General features: G+C 33.0%; 1 protein-coding gene across 10 annotated transcripts in view; it reads left to right on the top strand.

Moving 5' to 3' along the window:
* Positions 1 to 18,114, top strand: part of LOC119632537 — a 284,840-nt gene that overhangs the window by 121,002 nt on the left and 145,724 nt on the right. The window contains exon 1 of one of the 10 annotated variants that reach the window (XM_038025479.1): positions 6,017 to 6,195. The exons of 8 other annotated variants lie outside the window; for them this stretch is intronic. In XM_038025479.1, the coding sequence (XP_037881407.1) occupies positions 6,194 to 6,195 (2 nt within the window). In that variant the 5' untranslated portion in view covers positions 6,017 to 6,193. Of the gene's footprint in view, positions 1 to 6,016; positions 6,196 to 6,515; positions 6,774 to 18,114 lie in introns of those variants that run through there. One more of the 10 variants, XM_038025482.1, reaches the window with a different exon arrangement.

Genomic DNA, 18,114 nt, shown 5'->3' with positions numbered 1-18,114 from the left:
CAATTTGAAAGAAAAATATCAACCCATATATATATGATATAATGCAGTGTTCAAAAAGTAAGACCAGTATTCAAATTAAATTGCGCGTGTATAACGAATACCAGAAATACTTTTGCTCTAAATTGACATACATTTGACATATCACATATATATATATATATATGTGATGGGATGTCCTATGTGTATCGAGCGAGCCGATATTTGCTCTGATTTGCATACATATATAATACAAATTTTGGCGCCAACTTGAATTGATTTTAGTTTTCTCACGTGTTTTCTCATATATGTGAATCCTACCGCGATACAATCTTTAACACAAGCACAACACGGTAAATGCTCCGAGTATCATTCTTATGCCTATAAACGATTTGTTGGCATCAATGTAATGAAGATTTTTTTTTTTTTGAATCTTATTCGCTTACTACTTTTTCCTACTTTTTTCCCTCGGAGCTGATAGCCTGCTAGTGTTGCTAGTGCTCAATGTCTTTTATTTTTTTAGTCTAAGAATTTATTTCATTAGTCTAAAATTATAATAATACTTTTTCCTATATTTATTTATATGCAAATAAAATGAGCATCAGGTTGGTCGAGAAGTTTTGTCGTATTTCAAGTAAAGCATTTCAATTCGAAAATTTTTTATGCGTTCCTCGGTAACCTAATGATGGATTGCGAGTTCGTTTTGCAATTACTAGGTAGTTGAATATACTCTTCAACATGGACCCCAAGATGTCATGTTCCCCCAGATCTCAGACAATCTTCTTTCAGACTAACTACTTCTAAACGAAATTTAATAAACTACCTTTGGCAGGCATAAACATTTATAATTTCACTTTGCAAAAAAAATATGCCACTTTCGTTGGCTTTCAGTCCGTCCACTAGCCATCAATGGCTGCACATATAAACTTTCTATCCAAAGATCATGTATACATCCGTTCCAAGTGAATTTCATTCTATAAATACTTTCACTGAATCCAATACACTGCCTTGAGGAAATTTGCCTTCGTTTTCGGAAATATCGTTTTTCCGATCTTTAATTAGAAAAACCGTAAAGAGAAAAAAAAAAAAAAAAAGCTTAACAGGCTTTTGCCAAGGTTTCATTATAATTCGAACGAGCGACCTAAACCGTTACTCTTGGATTAAAAATTAACAAATAATAGGAAATATTTTAAGAGCATTTTCTTACTTATTTTAGAAAATAATTTCCTTTCAACTCTTATAAGTATGACAAATTAAACTTTGATTTTTTTCCTAAAAAAAAAAAAGAAGAAGAAAAATATCTCATTACTTACAACGCCAAACTTCACGATCATCTTGAATTAATCGTTTCATTTCGATTTAGCATTTTAAATATTTTGTAGTCAATACATATGTATGGGGTGTAACTGTGACGCCTTCTTAACTGAGATTAGATGAGCGACTCTTCCTTTTTGTACAATACATAATTTTCGTTCCGAACAGACTACGTACAACGTGTTATATTTTTATGAAACATTTTCATTAACATTGAAATATATATAATAAAACTCAGTTGCAAACAGATCATTAGCCAGGTGCAACACACACAACCGTTTACTATCTTTCAGTTGAAACGTTGGCAAACTTATTTCGTATAACGGTAAAGTTAAGATATCTATCTGCCCGCCGCGCCTACGGATATGTGAAAACAATAAATGCTTCAAAGGAATGCAACGATGTAAGCGCAATTTCATTTTTGAGAACATTCATGGTTTATATCCCATTGCATTTGTATTAAATGATTTCATTAAACTGTTATCCCAGCATGGAAGTTCGATTCGCCTTAGAATTAATCTTTCGCTACCATGGCAACGTAGGTGCTTGTTGCCGTTGGTTTTTAGTTAAAGTTTTGAGTTACCTAGCGTTAGATTTACATCTTGATACATTTGATATAAAATCATACGCATATGTAAGCGAAGTTATAGCTTGCGATGGACATAAGTATTATGAAATTCCGTGATCATTAGCTGATAGCGTCAAGCGATAAAATGTATGTTTTCTTTTTTACGTACGCATTTTTCGCAGACTAACGATCGATTACAGAAGGCCAAGCAAAACACAACGAATACATATATATTTTATTTAACCATTTTGCTAAGTATTTAACTGGATGTAAGAAACGAAACTAAAATCTCGTATACTCTCACTTTTTTCAACCGCGATATAACTGCATGTAGATATAGACAGTTAAAATAATAATTAAGGAATAACAGTAACACAATGCTTAACTAAAGAGAAATAGTTAGAAATTTAACACAAGAAACATTACATTTCATGTGACGGAATGATGCTACGATGGTTTCATTTATAAATGAATGAGCGACATGCTAACCAGACGACGAAAGATAAAAACAACAGCAACAATATTACGTTTCAGAAAATATTAAGTAAAAGTTGTAATTTTGAGCCGCAACAAAAGCACTAACCACAACAACAGCACGGCAGCACAATGAAACACAATACATACAATAATTTTATCTAACTAAACAAAGAAAAATGCAGGTACAATGTAATTGTGCGATGGTTGCAAACAAACAATTAAATAGACGAGTACAGGATGTGCATTTACAAGACGATAGATGGATTAAGAACGAAGTCATGAACGGCTACGAAACTACAAATTGAAGAGTAAAAGCTAAGAAAAGCTAAGCTTCGATGATTACCGAATCTTTTATACCCATCACTATTATCATAAAAGCGCCAGCGAAACGTAAAAGAACTAAACTTTCATCCTATATAATGTGAAGTGGGCCGGGTCTATTTTTCTTTGTTTCTAAATAAAAGTTCTTCTCGCATAGGCGAGGTATATGCTTTCAAAAGTTTAGGCCACTTCCAAGTTCCTTCAGGCGATATCTTCATTTCACCATGGACACTACACAGCAGGACAGTCAAGCAGCCGGACAGACGAACAGAAGAACATGCTCTATTGAAAAACAAAATTAAAATATTAATGCACTATAATATCGGGTAGGTGTGGTAAAGTTTTTGCATCGCTCATAGAGTATATCTTTATAATTATTTTTTCTTGCGAAACTGAAGTGTTCTCACTTTAAGCAGCACTGTAGGCGTGTCCTTCGATTCCATTTAGCCCATTTTCAATACCAACCTACATGCAAGAATTTCAAATATTTCTGACAAATTTCAAAAATAATTTTGCAACCGGAAGAATATTTGCAGCAGCCCTTACACTAGCGTACAACTTGACAGAAGCTCAAGAATTTGATGTTGATCAACAATATATATATATATATATATATATGTATATAGTTTGTGGGGTCTCTGAAGTTTCCTTGTGGGTATTGTAAACGTTTTGACAAAATGAATATACCCCGCCATCCTTTGATGATGGACATAATAATTATAGTAAGAATTGAGAAAAAAATTGAGAAAAGGAATATATAGAAAACTTATATAATAGATTTGTTTTCGTATAAATTTAGTCACAATTAATGAAAACATAGCAAAGATTATTTTTGAACGCATTATACATCGAAACGATTTCACATAAGCAAATGCTTAAAATATTCACAATACACATACGTATGTAAATAGTAAAGCGACGACGACATTGTCTATTTACTTTTGTTTATATGCATAAGTTGTTATAGTATTTTTCATTGAACAGAGTCGTTTACTTATCGGAAATTATGGTTACCGAATGATATACATATACATATATATATATATATATATATGCGCTTAGGAGTAAAAAATATTACGCAACATAATTCTTAGTTTGGCGGATAAATTACTTCTGGATGTTGGATGTTCGGGTCAAATTAAAGTACGTTAGTTAGTAGATATTGCGTCGAGAAGCGCAGAGAACACTTCAACAGAAATATTTTTTACTCATCAGTTGTAAGCTAATTCTTGCAGATATTCAGGCACGATTAAGAGATTTTATACAAAAATCATTTCGATCAATAGCGCGAACAATTCAAAACTTTTCCCTCCGTTTATAGTAGCATGGTCACACCATGGCTGATTTCCAGATTACAAAAAAAAAAGGAAAGACGATAAACAAAGCGTTTATGCTAAAGCATTCTAAATCATTAAGTGATTAATTTTGACAGTTCTTTGTTTACATACAACGGCATTGATTAATACAGAAACATATGTCTATGCATATAAAGCAAACATTAATAAAAACGAAAACAGATGAACGCAATGCAAACGAGGGAAAACACAACGATCTGCTAACAAGCAGTCCTCCCCCAACCCCACTCTTCCATCAAATCCGAGCATTAATTTGGCACAAAACTGAAAGGGATAGACTTAACGATGTCAAAGTGATTTCATTGAAATCACGTTTTTATGATGATTAGCTTTGACATTAGCTTTCTGCGACAAACGAAATTATAGCCATTTTTGCGATTTCATTTAAAATCGCACAAATTATTTCTAAGCCAAGCTAAATGAAATTGATTTGAACGGATCTTGTACGACTTTGACAAAATCCGGCGCTAGACTAGCGATGCTCTTTTTAAAAAAAATATTTTTGACCAGATTAAGACTGCGAAACAGTTATAATATAATTGTAAAGATAAAAAGCATTCAGCAAAGGCAATGCTTTTTTTGTTTTTTATTTTAAGGTGAACCTCTTCACTAAAAAGCACTCTACTGCCAACAAAACAAAAACACACATATCCATGAAGCTTATGAAGCTTATGACTTTCGAAGTTTTTTTCTTTTTTTTGCCATATCCCTAAGGCAAGAAGAAGCAGAGCAGAATTGGATAAATGGGATTGATGGGATTTTTTTGAAATTTACAAAAAAAATCTGTTCAAAATTACCTGCAATCGGTAATGGGGCGAAAAAGTCGAGATTAACTCCTTTGACTCACAATTTTTATAAAAGTTGGATTTTGCATCTTATGGTCAGAGCAGTTTTTACGATGAGTTCTACCTTAAAAAAGACCCGGATATCTAAGACTAAAACTAACTAACTTATCACAATCATTTACTTACGCTTCACTTATTCAAACAAATATCTGAAGTTCTGCCAGTTAATATATTTTCATTGCAATGAGTTACGACTCAAACGAAATGATAAACTTACTTACTTATTATGCATGCTCTACAAAATTTTTTTACTATAAAAGATGTTGCGTGTTTTTGCGTTCATAGATAGCATTGCAGTGACAATGCAAAACGTACACGTATACTATTGCTATTGTTGCTGCCGTTTCAACTAGAGAGCTAACAATTTCATGCGATGCTCCCAGTTTTTCTCACTAATACAATGTATTTTATTTATTTATTTATTTTTATTTATTTATTTATTTCTATATGTTTTCTTTTTTCATTTTTTTTTTTTTCATTTTGATTTTGTACTCTACACACTTTCGTTGCGAGTATTTTATTGTTGTTATTTATACTCTGATATCATCTATTTATTTGTTAAATTATATGAGCCTGAATGAAAGAAAAAAAAAAAAAAAAAAATGAAAAAAAATTCAATTGTCTCAGTGTAAACCTGCAAAATTTTAACAAAGACGTTGCTAATGTTGTCGTCGTTGCTGGTGGTATTGTCATCACCTTAGCAGTATGCAGTATGCATTGCCTCTGTGTATAGAAACTGTTGTTGATGTATAATAGCACCGCTGCTGCTGCTGCTGCTGCTGCTGCTGCTGTCGTCGTTGCTTTTGCTGCTGCTATACTAAATGCTGCTGTCAACAGATTGCGTTAAGTTAAACAACGCGTTGGCCTTTGAAAAGCTATACGGACAACAGGTTTTTTAGTCTTTTATGTGTTTTTATGTGGAAAACTTAACAAGCGGTCTCGACAAACAAACAAAAACAAACGAACAAACAATAAAATATAATCATTGCCAAAATACAAACTGTTCAGTGTATGTTGGAAAAATCCAAGGAATAAAAAGCAATAATTTTTCGCAAAATTATTTTATTAAAATTTTTTAAATTTGAAAAATTGATAAACGAAAGAAAAATAAATTAATATTCTTAAAGATAACGATACCAGAGCGAGAGAGAGAGAGAGAGAGAGAGAGAGACACAGACAGAGAGAGAGAGAGAGTAACGATAAAACTTTCGAAATTGTTTTCAAAATTGAATTGAATCTCTCGTGGCTTATAATAAAAGCGAAAGGGGAAACGGAAGAGATAAAGTTGAAATCTGTAAATTTGAAAAAAGAAAAGCCAGTCATAGCTTTAACCAAAAATGTAAGTTAGATGCCACTTTATAATAATTTATATAAAAATATATTTCTTTCTTTCATTAAGCTATGCTATATGGTCTAATACATGTCCATGAGCTAATTGGTGATTTTAAGATAAAAATTTATCTTATCTTCCTGCTATCTACTATCGCTCACGATCCTATCTATTTGTACTTAACATTATTTTAACAAAACAACAAACTTAATTGAACACATTTGTAGAACAGAACAAAAAAAAAAAAAAAGAATCTTAGTTAAGAAATCTTCAAGTCATATTAAGGTAGACTTGCTCGCCAACCACCCAGAAAAAAAAAAAAAAAAGAAAGAATACTTTTTGTGAAATCACACAAAATGGATTTTCGAGATGCTAGAATTGCTTTAATGATTCAAATAAGTAAAAGTTGAACAAATGTGTGAGAATAGAATAATTTCGTACTTTCGTGTTATGCTTCCTTTCTTTAAAACTGTACGAATTAGTTATGCCTATAAAATATGCCTACAAAATTACTCACGATCCCATCTTTATTCGCGATCCCAATTAATATAATCAATTTTTTCGGCGGAACGTTCGGAAGTTGATTGGTAAGTCCGACAAAAAATGATTCAATCAATCACTTTGTGGATATCTTCATATGTACGTGTAACACGGTAACGCTCAAAGGGAACGACAAGAAGAGAAAAAGATAAGAAATAATCGCAGCTTAATGGCTTTAGCTACTAGGTAGCTTATCTCATACGTTTCGATTCAATATAAGCGCTTATTTCGTAACTCTTGCACAAAAAGACATAAGAAATAAAGTAAACGCAACTATTCGAGAAAAGGATTCTACAAATTTCTACCACTGAGAACGTGTCAAACGCATTTGCCATTCAATCTATGCTTGTGTTGCAAGCACTGCTAAATGTATTCTGAATTAAATTAAATTCTGGATCAATTACGCTTTGTTGCTTTCATTTCATGTTCATTTCATTTCATTTCATTCATTAAATAAACTCTGCCATAGAACAACTCAATAGCCGAATATAAGCTAAAAGATAACTTAATTGTAGAATAAAAATAAAATTTACTTATAATATACAACAGAATCTCTCGTAAACTAATTTCAGATACAGGTATATACAGTTTCTATGCCAATAACAATTAATGAAGAAAGTGAAGCCATTTATTTATAAATCGACCATATAAGCATATATTGCACATGCCACAATACCTAAATATTTCAAATTAACTGAGTACATATCAATCATTGCTAAGAGATAAGATATGCGATATACGATATGCGATAAAAAAGAATAGAAGAGAGGCGAAAATATAAACATACATGTGAGACCTAATCGAAAATTTTTTGGCAGTTAGTTACGTAATACTATCTTAATACTTAATCTTATTAGCGGACAAAATCGAGACATCGAGTAATCGAGCGGTAATAGTCGTTGTAAATTTTACACATACCCCAAAGTGGATTGAATAACTTGTAATTAGTTTGATATTGTGGTGTGTGTGTGTGTGTGTATGTGTGTGTGTGTGTGTGTGCAATTAACAGCCTTTGTAAACGTTTCGGTTGCAAAGTTTAACAAACCAAACTAACTGCATTTTCGCTCGATTCATATCGAGTTCCGTACGAGGACAACCGTACGATAAGAGTTTTACTCAACGGGAATTCTTCGAATGAACTGTATTTAAATGTAAGTGTATCGTACAGCTATGTTCCTTTCCCCTCGCCCTTCCTTCGGTGTTCATTAACGACCTTCTATGCCCAAGGGAGAATCCTATCTACTCGTTTGCAGAGGACAGCACGCAGCATTCGACACAGCAACTCTGCACAGAACAAACGCTGCACGATAAATGACACAATCTATCGGATCCTTAAAAAAATATTTGAATGAAGTCGATTTTAATGCCACCTGAACCCAAAGATGTCTCCTAACGTACAGAGAAAGCGATGAACAACCCTTCTCTTTTGGTGGTGTCAATGTAGAAGAATCGCTAACCTACGCGGGTCTGGGCATGAAAATACAAAACGATATTCGTTGGAGAGAACATTTGTTTGAAGTGTCGAAAGCCGTAGCGGTTCAAAAAACACTTCACTGCATCCGATATCTGTACCGTTTTCACTGCCTATAACCGCCCAAAATTAGCGTATAACTCGCATGTGGCCATCGAATGCATAGAGCGCAAGGCTCAACTGCTCATTCTTCATGAAAGAGTGTCCAGAATTCCCGATCCACTGCCGTAATGAGGGCTATATTGCACTTATGTTCAGGTATATTAAGCGCAAGTGTTCTACGTAGTTAGAAGAGATATGTCCACCAATTAAATCCTTCAGATGTACTACACGTCTTTCTCAGCGTTCTCATCCACTTGCCCTGTAAGTAGATATATACCGCACAATACACTACCGCGACTTGTCACAAACACTGTTGCCTTTCTTCACCCTAATCTTTCTATAATCCTTCCTGATCACCATCGTACCTGCACGTATAGAGGGCATAGAAAGAAAAAAATAAAAGAGATCGAATCAATTCCTATGCTAGTACGAATGTCAATGATGGCTTGTATTCATCGATTAAATGTCTTGAAGATTACAACAAGCCTATCCAAAATTCCCTATGAAGAAACTAAAAGAGGTGTGAGCTCAGCGAAGAAAACGTTTTCAAAATTCAATTACTAAACATGAAATTACAAATTTTATGGAAGGATTTGAATCAACGTTCTTTTAATCAAGCTGCGATCATAAGTGAAGACCGAACGCTTTTTCAAGAAAGATGTGATTTCGTAGAAATTAAATTAATTTTGTTGAAACGAATCGTTCGTACAGCAGCTCGTTCCGTAACCACTTATCATAGAACTTATGTTATAGTTTTCATTGGAGGCCTGCAAAACGTCACTTGAATACTTTTAAGGGCGCGGCCATCAGTTTTAAAGTAAACTTTCACATCTCTTTGCTTATGAAACTTGTCAGTCATAGAAAACTTCGAACCCGAACTTCGTGTTAATAATACGAACGCAAATACGATAACTTGTTCATTGAATAATTTACTGAGTGGTAAAAAGACTAAAAGACTAATATTTTGGCATAAGGATTAATATCATCCTATAAACATTTTCTTCTTTTTATCATAATTTCATACCCAAAAGTGTATCGAAACGTTTTCAATGCCCGATTTAAGCATGTCCGTCTGTCCCTCTATAAAATGTCTACTATAAACATTCTCCTGGCCGCAAAAATATAGCTATCGAGTTCAAATTTGGCAGAAGCATTGGAAGTTCTTGCATACAGATTGATATTGAAAATGGGCCAAATCGGTGGAAGGACGCGCCTTTAGTACCACATAAGCTGAGAATACCTCTGCGTTTGAAAACGAATAAAAAACTGTTTGCTCATTTCTCGTATACTAAAAAACTTTCACCATATATTCTAGAAACGATGCAGTAGTATTTGTGTACAAAAATGGCAAAAAATTGATCACGTCTACCCAATGATATAGTGTATCAAAGTTTAATTATATTTTCAATACCTTTATAATGCGCAGAAACAAGGTTCAAAACGCCCATAAAATATGAAAATTCTTGGCACGTTTCACATTTGGAATGCACCTCAACCTGTTCGCCTATATTTGTGGTAGACATTCTCCACGTTAGCGAAAATGAAGATATCGCCTAAAAACTTGCAAAAGAGGTACGAATTGATCTAAACATTTCAAAGAACACGCCTTTTAAGGCCCGCAAACAAGAAATTTTTATTTTGAAAATAAATGAAATCAGCTACGACCATCTCCATAGTGTAGAGCACGAAAATTTTGTTCTTCTACTTCTTTTGTCTTCTTTAGAATAACGGTGATGGGTATAAAAAATTCGGTCTTGACTGAATTTAATTTTCAAACTTGTTTTTTTTTAAGTTCGCTAACGTTCAGAAAATAATTCGCTAACGTTCAGAAGATAATTCGCTTACACTGATATGTTCATATGATGATGATGGTGATGATGATGATAATGATGATGATGAAAATTTTGAAAAATTAAAGAAAACATTTTAGTTAAAACCTTTCCCTTTTTATATGCAAAAAATTATAGATGAAAATTATAGTTCAATTTGAATGACATTTTTTATGAAAAAGTATAAGAATTTTTCATTTCACTTTTTCAATAGAACCGATATCGATGTCGTCATATGTCATATGAATGATTGGTTATCTTTATCTCATCTTAAATATTGATTGATTTTTCTACATAAATTATTATTAATTTTATGAAACCTTGTTGCTCTACTAAAATATGTCGTAATTATTATATTATAATAAACTGATCGTATTGATTTTACTTTATTTACATGGTGATGTTCTATGATTTCTTCCATATGTTAACCACATTTAAAAACATAATGAACAGAAGATTGCTTTGATATAAATGTCACATCAATTATTTTTGATGTAAATAAACCACAACTGTTGAGCAGGTGTCGCTAAGGTGTTATATATTTTAAAAAAAAATAAATAAATAAAAGAAAAAAGAAGCAAACCATGAAATTTGAAACCAAAATTTTTATATGAAGCAAGTCGGCTTCTTGTGTAAAAGCAAAAGAAAAACCAAAGGAAATTGTATTTGCTTTGAACCAAATCTTTTGAAACCGAGTAAATGTTGTGTGCGTTTTTTTTTTTTTTTTTTTTTTACTAACAACAAGTAAAATTTACAACATTTTTTACAGTTTTAATATCACACACATATAACAATACGGCATATAAAGTCACGCTGTATTGTAAATGAATTTCTCTAACAATTGTAACATAATCGGAGACTTTTTACCGTGACATGCCCAAAAAAAAAAAAAAAAAAAAAAACTCACACTTTTTTTTCATAACGAATCCCAATCTATCTGAGATATATGTGAGATGGTTTGGTGGTCATTGTCAGGAATTCGAAAACCGTAAGAAGAGCGAGAGAGTTAGAGATAATGAATTATTATAATATTTGAACTTTTGTGCATTTCCCAAAAATTTTTTGGATAATGGGGGGCGTGAAGGAGTTTAATGGATTTATAAGATTCTTGCAAGGCGTACAAAGATAAATAATCAAATCCAGAGGTGTTCTCAGTTTACGTGGTACGGTACTGTGGACGAGTCCTTTGACCTATTTGGTTCATTTTGAATATCCAATCTTGTCCAATGTTTTTGACAAATTTAAAGTCGTTAGCTTTTTTTTTTTTTGCGGCCACGAGAATGTTGACAGCAGACATTATACAGACGGACAGACGGACATGCTTAAATCGATTCCGAATTTGATGCTTATCAAGAATGTATACACATTGTGGAGTTGCTTACGCTTCCTTGTGGGCATTGCAAACGGTTTGGCGAGATGAATATATGTGAAAAAGCTGTATATGCATTATTTTATATGAAAGTTTGGGTGCAAAAAAGTTATTTTCCAAATGGGGGCCGCGTATTCGCAAAGAGAGGCAATTGAGAAAAATTGCACAGATTGAGATTTCATCTGCTGACTTGCTTAGTCACAACTTTGTGTTTTCAACATTCAAAAGGATAGTTTAGCGAATAGATGGGCATTAAATGGTGAAATCGTTGAGGTAACTGACACGTACTTTAAACGGCTTCACTATTTGTTTTATGAACAAGTAAGAAAATTCAATTCGGTCGGGACCGAACCTTTTATACCTATCACCGTTTACCCTAAAAAAGGCCAAAAGAAATAAAAGAACAAAAGTCTCATGGTCTATAATATGGAGTGGATGCAATTGATTTCTTCTATTTTCAAGATAAAAGTTTTTGTCGTAGAGGCTTGAGGCCTTTGAAAAGTCTCTTGCAAGTTTTTAGGCGGTATTTTCATTTTCGCTAACGGTAGGATATTGCCAACCGTTCATTACACAGACGATCGGACGGACCGACGGGCATGCTTAAATCGATATAGAATTTAATGCTCATCAAGAATTTGTATACTTAGTGGGATCTCGGAGGCTTCCTTCTGGATGTTGCAAACGTTTTCACAAAATGAATATACCTCTCATCCTTCGGTGATGGGTATAAAAAAAAGAGAAACTTCCGACTGTTCATGAATGTTAAGCGAAAATGTGACGCGTTAAATAGTGTGTTGTTGGGACTTGCCGGGACTTACGTATGTACTAAATATAACTTTTACTATGAATAGTGCAAAGATAAAATTGGAAGTATACGCGATGCAGCATATCGATGATGTAACGTATGAATGGGATTGAGATCCTCGATCTATGTTTTTATTTATATTGCGTCCATAGTGCGTAGATACAACAAAAAAGAAAAAAGTAACTCTGATAGAACTTAAGTTTATTTAACTCGCCTTAATAGGGTTTATAAGCAAATAATAACAGTTGCCCGCTACATCTAAGAGAATGAAAAACAAAAAAAAATAAAAAATAAAAAAAAAATAAAAGAAAATGTTAAAGATGTATTAGTAAACCACTCATGTCAGAAAATTCGCTCTGAAACCAATATAAAGGTGATCTGATTTGTTCACACATACCGTTATAGAAATGAAAGCATTTTTATTTTTAGTTGATGGTCTATTAAAATACGTTTGCATTATGACCACCTTGAAATATATGACTGCTGAGTTATGATGCGATTAGCATTCGCAATAAATTTCGAAAAGAATAAAAATACATTTTGGCTTTTTTGTTTTTTTTCTTTTCCTTTTTCATTTATTTTACTAATTAAATAAGCGAAAATATTTGCAACAGCTGACTCAGAATGTGCAAAATTGATTAAGAAATATGAATAATTTTTGAAAATAAAAATTTTCGTTTTCATGGCCAATTGGCCACTGAAACAAGAAAAAATTATTGTCAATAAATTAATTTGAGCACATTTTTGTTGTCAGTATGTAGGTGTATTTAATGTAAATAAATTGCAGATTGCATTGAACTAAACGGCTGTTGTCATAATCAGGAAAAGTTCGAGTAACGTTTACTTGAAAATAAATGCTCATCATAGGATGCAAAGATGTTTTCGAATTCGTGAGTTATTCCCATTGGTATACCCTACCTATGCGTGGCTTTATTGAATACAACTTTTAAACATTCTCTCAGATTAAAAGTATTCTATAGTCAACGAAGATAAGCCAACGAGCGTAAAAGAACAGCGAGTTTAAGAATTCGTTGAATGGATTATGGAACAACAAGTGAATACTAATTTTTCGTATAAAACTCTCTTTACGCATCAGACTCGTTCCGATCTTGAAGGCTTGGCTGGTTAATTGAAAAAATTGTTACCTTTGGGGTTCAGAATCTCAACGAGTTAGTTATGATAAGTGAATGCATTCAGAATTTATCACCATTTGTTCGAAAATGTTCGGCTAGTTAGGCAATAACGGTCATTCATGTTCACTACCGCGACATGAATATTGAATTGTTTTCTTCTTCCTGAATAAATATCTAGGCATTTATGCCTAGATTTTCTTTAATATCCAGCTACTCATCCTTATGAACGATCATCCAATATTGAATTGGAAGTTTTCCTGATCGACGTTGATTCTTGAAGGGGACGATATAGCGATTAATAGTGAACCAGTTTCACTGCTTTTCCAAAAACGAAAAATTGATTCGATTCTCATTACCTACAAACTGCAACAGAAAAATGCACAAAAATTTTATTAGGTATTCTACATGCGATGGTGGTGGTACATGCACAAAAATTGTAATTGGCCTACATGCCTATCCATTATTATAATAGATCAAAATTTAATTTTTTTCCAGTACCTTTATAACGTCCACACAAGCAAGCTTCAAAAATCCCATAAAATGTATAAATCCTTGGCCAGTTTCAAGGTCAGATTGCAACTAAGCGTGTCCGTCTATTCATTTGTCAATTTGTCCATCTGTGCAATATTATCCCGTTCGCAAAAATGAAAATATCGCTTGGAAGCTTGCTTGGTAGAAGAACAGGCTCACAACCACCTCATGTATATGCAAGAAAAACTGTAACTACCTTTGCTTTCCGGGTTTTGTTTTTTTTTTTTTGCTCGTACAGTATTATGTAATATGAGAATTTAGCTCTTTCTATTTTTATTTTTGATATGATAACAGGGATGGATGTAACAGATAGGGTCGCGATCGAAAATAATTTTCTTACTTGTCATGTTTGTAATTGGATTGAAGTGAGAGAAAATGCAACTGAAGCTACGGAAAGGATTAAGTTGACTTGGAATGAAAATCTACTAAGGTACGAAACAGTTGGGAAGTGGCTTTTGAGAATTCGGGTAACAAAATTTTAGTATCGAGGACGATAACATTTACATATGTCAATTTTCAGTTTTTAGCAAACAAAACCCGCGGAGTAATCTTCGACTTGAGTTGGGAGCATCTTTCGAGTGTGTGGCATATTCTTCCGGGCTTTCTTGTTTTCATTAGATTATGCTGTTTCTTTATGCTGGTTATCAAAAGTGTTTACAAATTTTATTTATATTTTTTTATTTTTTATTTTTTTTTTTTAAATAATAATGTAATTAATTAAATCGCTAAGTGATTTTATAAAGGTTTTCCAATTTGTACATTAATCAGGAGAGGATTTATTGTAGTAAAGTTGTCCTTTCTTTTATATTTGTAGATAGATTTGAATTAATAAAACGTCTTTTTTTTTTTCTGAGTTAATTCAGTCTTAGTAAATCGTTCATCTGTCCATTCATTTATCTCTTAGTTCTGTGTTGTTCAAGGGCTTCAATGATTGAATAATTGAAATATGAAGCTTAAGTATTACAAAAACAATTTTTATTTATATATATATATATATATATTTTTTTTTTTTTTAAATACATTTCAACCGATCGAACTTTTAAATACAATGCAGAACAGAACATGCTGCAAATATTTCCCTAGGCCATTTAAAGTTTAGTGAAAAGAAGACATTTGCTCAACCAAGTGACACGTACACCATTGTAAAAAATTTTGCAATTATTGCATACTAACCCGAGACGATAGGTGTGAAAGATTCACCCCCAAAGGGAACGTAACTTTCGCACATTTTCTTCTCTTTTTTTCTATTGACTTTTTTTTTTTTTCTTGCACACATACACCAGAGTAAATAGAATAGTATGAGGAACTGACATCCCAATGTTTTACGAACATGTGACAAAAATGACACAATTTTGTTTCAAGATAAAATTTATAAAATAATGTCAGATTATTTTGATAAAAAATGGTTTTCTATTATTACTACTACTACCACATTATCTTAATAAGACTAGCTAGCTGGAGAGCTTGAGAGCATCATTAAAGTTATCAATAGCATGTAATAGCATTAACACTGATGCACATTTAGAGTGAGAAGGGGGCAGAGTAAAGTAGAAATTAGAGGGTGAAAAAAAAAAAAGTTGAGTGGCATGAGATTTTCCACATTTTCATGCTTAAATAGTCATAAAATAATGGAGAAAACTTTGAATGAGCAAACTGCTTAAACGTCATATTCTTATCCTTCGCCTGTGTGACTTTTGCAAATGTGCGAATATTGGCTGTAACTGCTTCTTGTTACCATCTGCTTTTCCTTTTCATTTTTTTGTTTTTTTTTTTTTTTTTTTTTGACATTAAATGAAATTCGTTTTTCACAAACATAACTATGTTTATTCAAAAAAAAAAAAAAAACACACACACACACACACATAGAAAGAGAGAGAACAGCGTGCGCGAGCTTACGTACGTATATGGGGATGACGTGCGTTTACAAAATGCACATCACGTAGAACAGCTGCACGACAAAATGAGCCCACACACGCTCACATTTTCATATACAATTTTGACAGTTCTTAGCTTCTTTTTGACTTACACCCTACAAGCATTTTCCGTTAAGCACCCACAACAAGAGTGTATTAGAATTTCGCACTGTATTAAAGTAATCGGTTAATCGAGTTACATTTTTATTTAAGACACTAACAACCACCAATTGGTTATTGCCAAGTCATCGTAAAGGCAACATATAAATTGCGCATATCTAATATATGTTAATTGCCTATGGTTACCAGTATTTAATTACTATTTCTAGTGAACGGGTTGCTGGCCTCCAAATGGTTATTTCGTATTTGCCATGCACGCCATGGCAGTTCTGTATATATAAGCCGCTGTGAATGAAATCATTTCAAAATTTACATCGTCAATGTTTGCTTTATGAACGTTATTACATATATATATATATATATATATATATATATATACATCACGCACAAGCGTATATACAGATGAAACTACACCTACATATGTGTATGTGTGTACACGAGCATACTTTTCTGGCAAACGTGTGTCTAAGGTGTAACGTTATCATCTGCAATCGCTTTCTTAGTCACTTTTATATTCGTTTAAATCTCCGTAAAGCATAAAATCTGCAAATTCAGCACATTTAACGGATTTCTTTTTTCTTTTTCCTTCAACTCACTCTCCCCATCCATTTACAATATAAATACAGATATGTATACACGACGTACACATACATATGCGTATATCTATATAGAGGCATGTGCATTTGTGTAATTCTTAGGTTTAAACGTTTTCTTTAATAAGGAGAACAGAGATATTTGACACACAGTTTAATTCTAAAATCACGTGTTATTTGATTGCTGCCAAGAATGTTTTATTTTTATATATATTTATTTATTTTTTTTTTCTGAGGACTATTTTTCCTTAAGTTCTCCATTCAATATGAGAGTGTGTAATGACATCTTCCAAGTGCTTTCCTAAGATCCCCAACAAAGTCAAATGTACAGTCTCTACAATATCTTGTTTGTACATGCATACTTTACGCGGAATCCCTTTTCATGTGATGACTTCAATTGAAGCTAGTGAAAGGCTTTAAATTGAAGCTTTCTTAACGGCGTAAGTAAGAATATAAGAGGAAAAAGTGGAAAAGACAAGAAGAAGGATGAGAAAATAAAATGAAGAGAAGAGAAGAGAAGAGGGAAGAAGAATAGGAAAGCAAAGAGAAGAGAAAGCAGGGGGAAAGAACCAGAGGGAGGAGAAGAGAAGAAAAAAAGAAGAGAACAGAAGAGGGGTGAAGAAGAGGAAAGAAAAGAGAAGAGAATACGGGACAAGAGAGCGAAAGGGTAGTGATGAGAAGGGAGGGGAAGATTACAGAAGGGAGGAGACAAGAGGAAAATGGAGGAGAAGAGAAGAGAAGAGAAGAGAAGAGAAGAGAAGAGAAAAGAAGAGAAGAGAAGAAAAGAGAAGAGAAGAAAAGAGAAGAGAAGAGGAAAGAAGAGAAGAGGAAAGAAGAGAAGAGAAAAGAAGAGAAGAGAAGAGAAGAGAAGAGAAGAGAAGAGAAGAGAAGAGAAGAAAATGGATCAGAAGGGAAGAGGAGAAAGGAATGAAAAAAACGACGCGCAACAATATAAAAGATAGAAGAATCAAGGGTTTTCAAACGTTAAGTCGCGGCCTAAAAGCAAAGTAAAGAAACGGCGTAGGAAAATATTCAAAAACTTCACTTGCAGCTAAACGTTTGCTCCAATATGCCCATTGTCGGCCCATCTTAATATTCCTATATCTATTAAGAGCAAGCTGCCGAAATGCTTAAATATATGCGGGTTGTTCAGGGAAGAATAGCAGCATAAAAATTGCCTCAAATCTATGCCTCAAAGAATTCGCCAAAATTATATTATCGTTATTGTCGAAATTCTAAGAATACAATTGCAATCGGAATTATCATGTTCATCTGGCACTTGCTGCAAGTGTGATTTTAAAACGCATTTTTTCATATAAAACATATTTTGGACTAGTTGAAGACTAGTCTAACGAATACATTTGTTATAAACATTGAACGTGATGATGAAATCATTAAGTTGATTTAATTTTATTAAGAGTACGCTTTGTGATATCTTTCACGGCATCCATTATGTTGTTATGGTAAATTTATTACATCTTCATTCCTTTAGCGCGGTTATAAAGGGTTTGCGTCGAAGTCA

This window comes from Glossina fuscipes, unplaced genomic scaffold, assembly GCF_014805625.2.
Source record: "Glossina fuscipes isolate IAEA_lab_2018 unplaced genomic scaffold, Yale_Gfus_2 1, whole genome shotgun sequence".
NCBI lineage: Eukaryota > Metazoa > Arthropoda > Insecta > Diptera > Glossinidae > Glossina > Glossina fuscipes.
The sequence above is the reverse complement of the archived record's forward strand: the minus strand, read 5'-3'. Positions and strand labels throughout refer to the sequence as shown.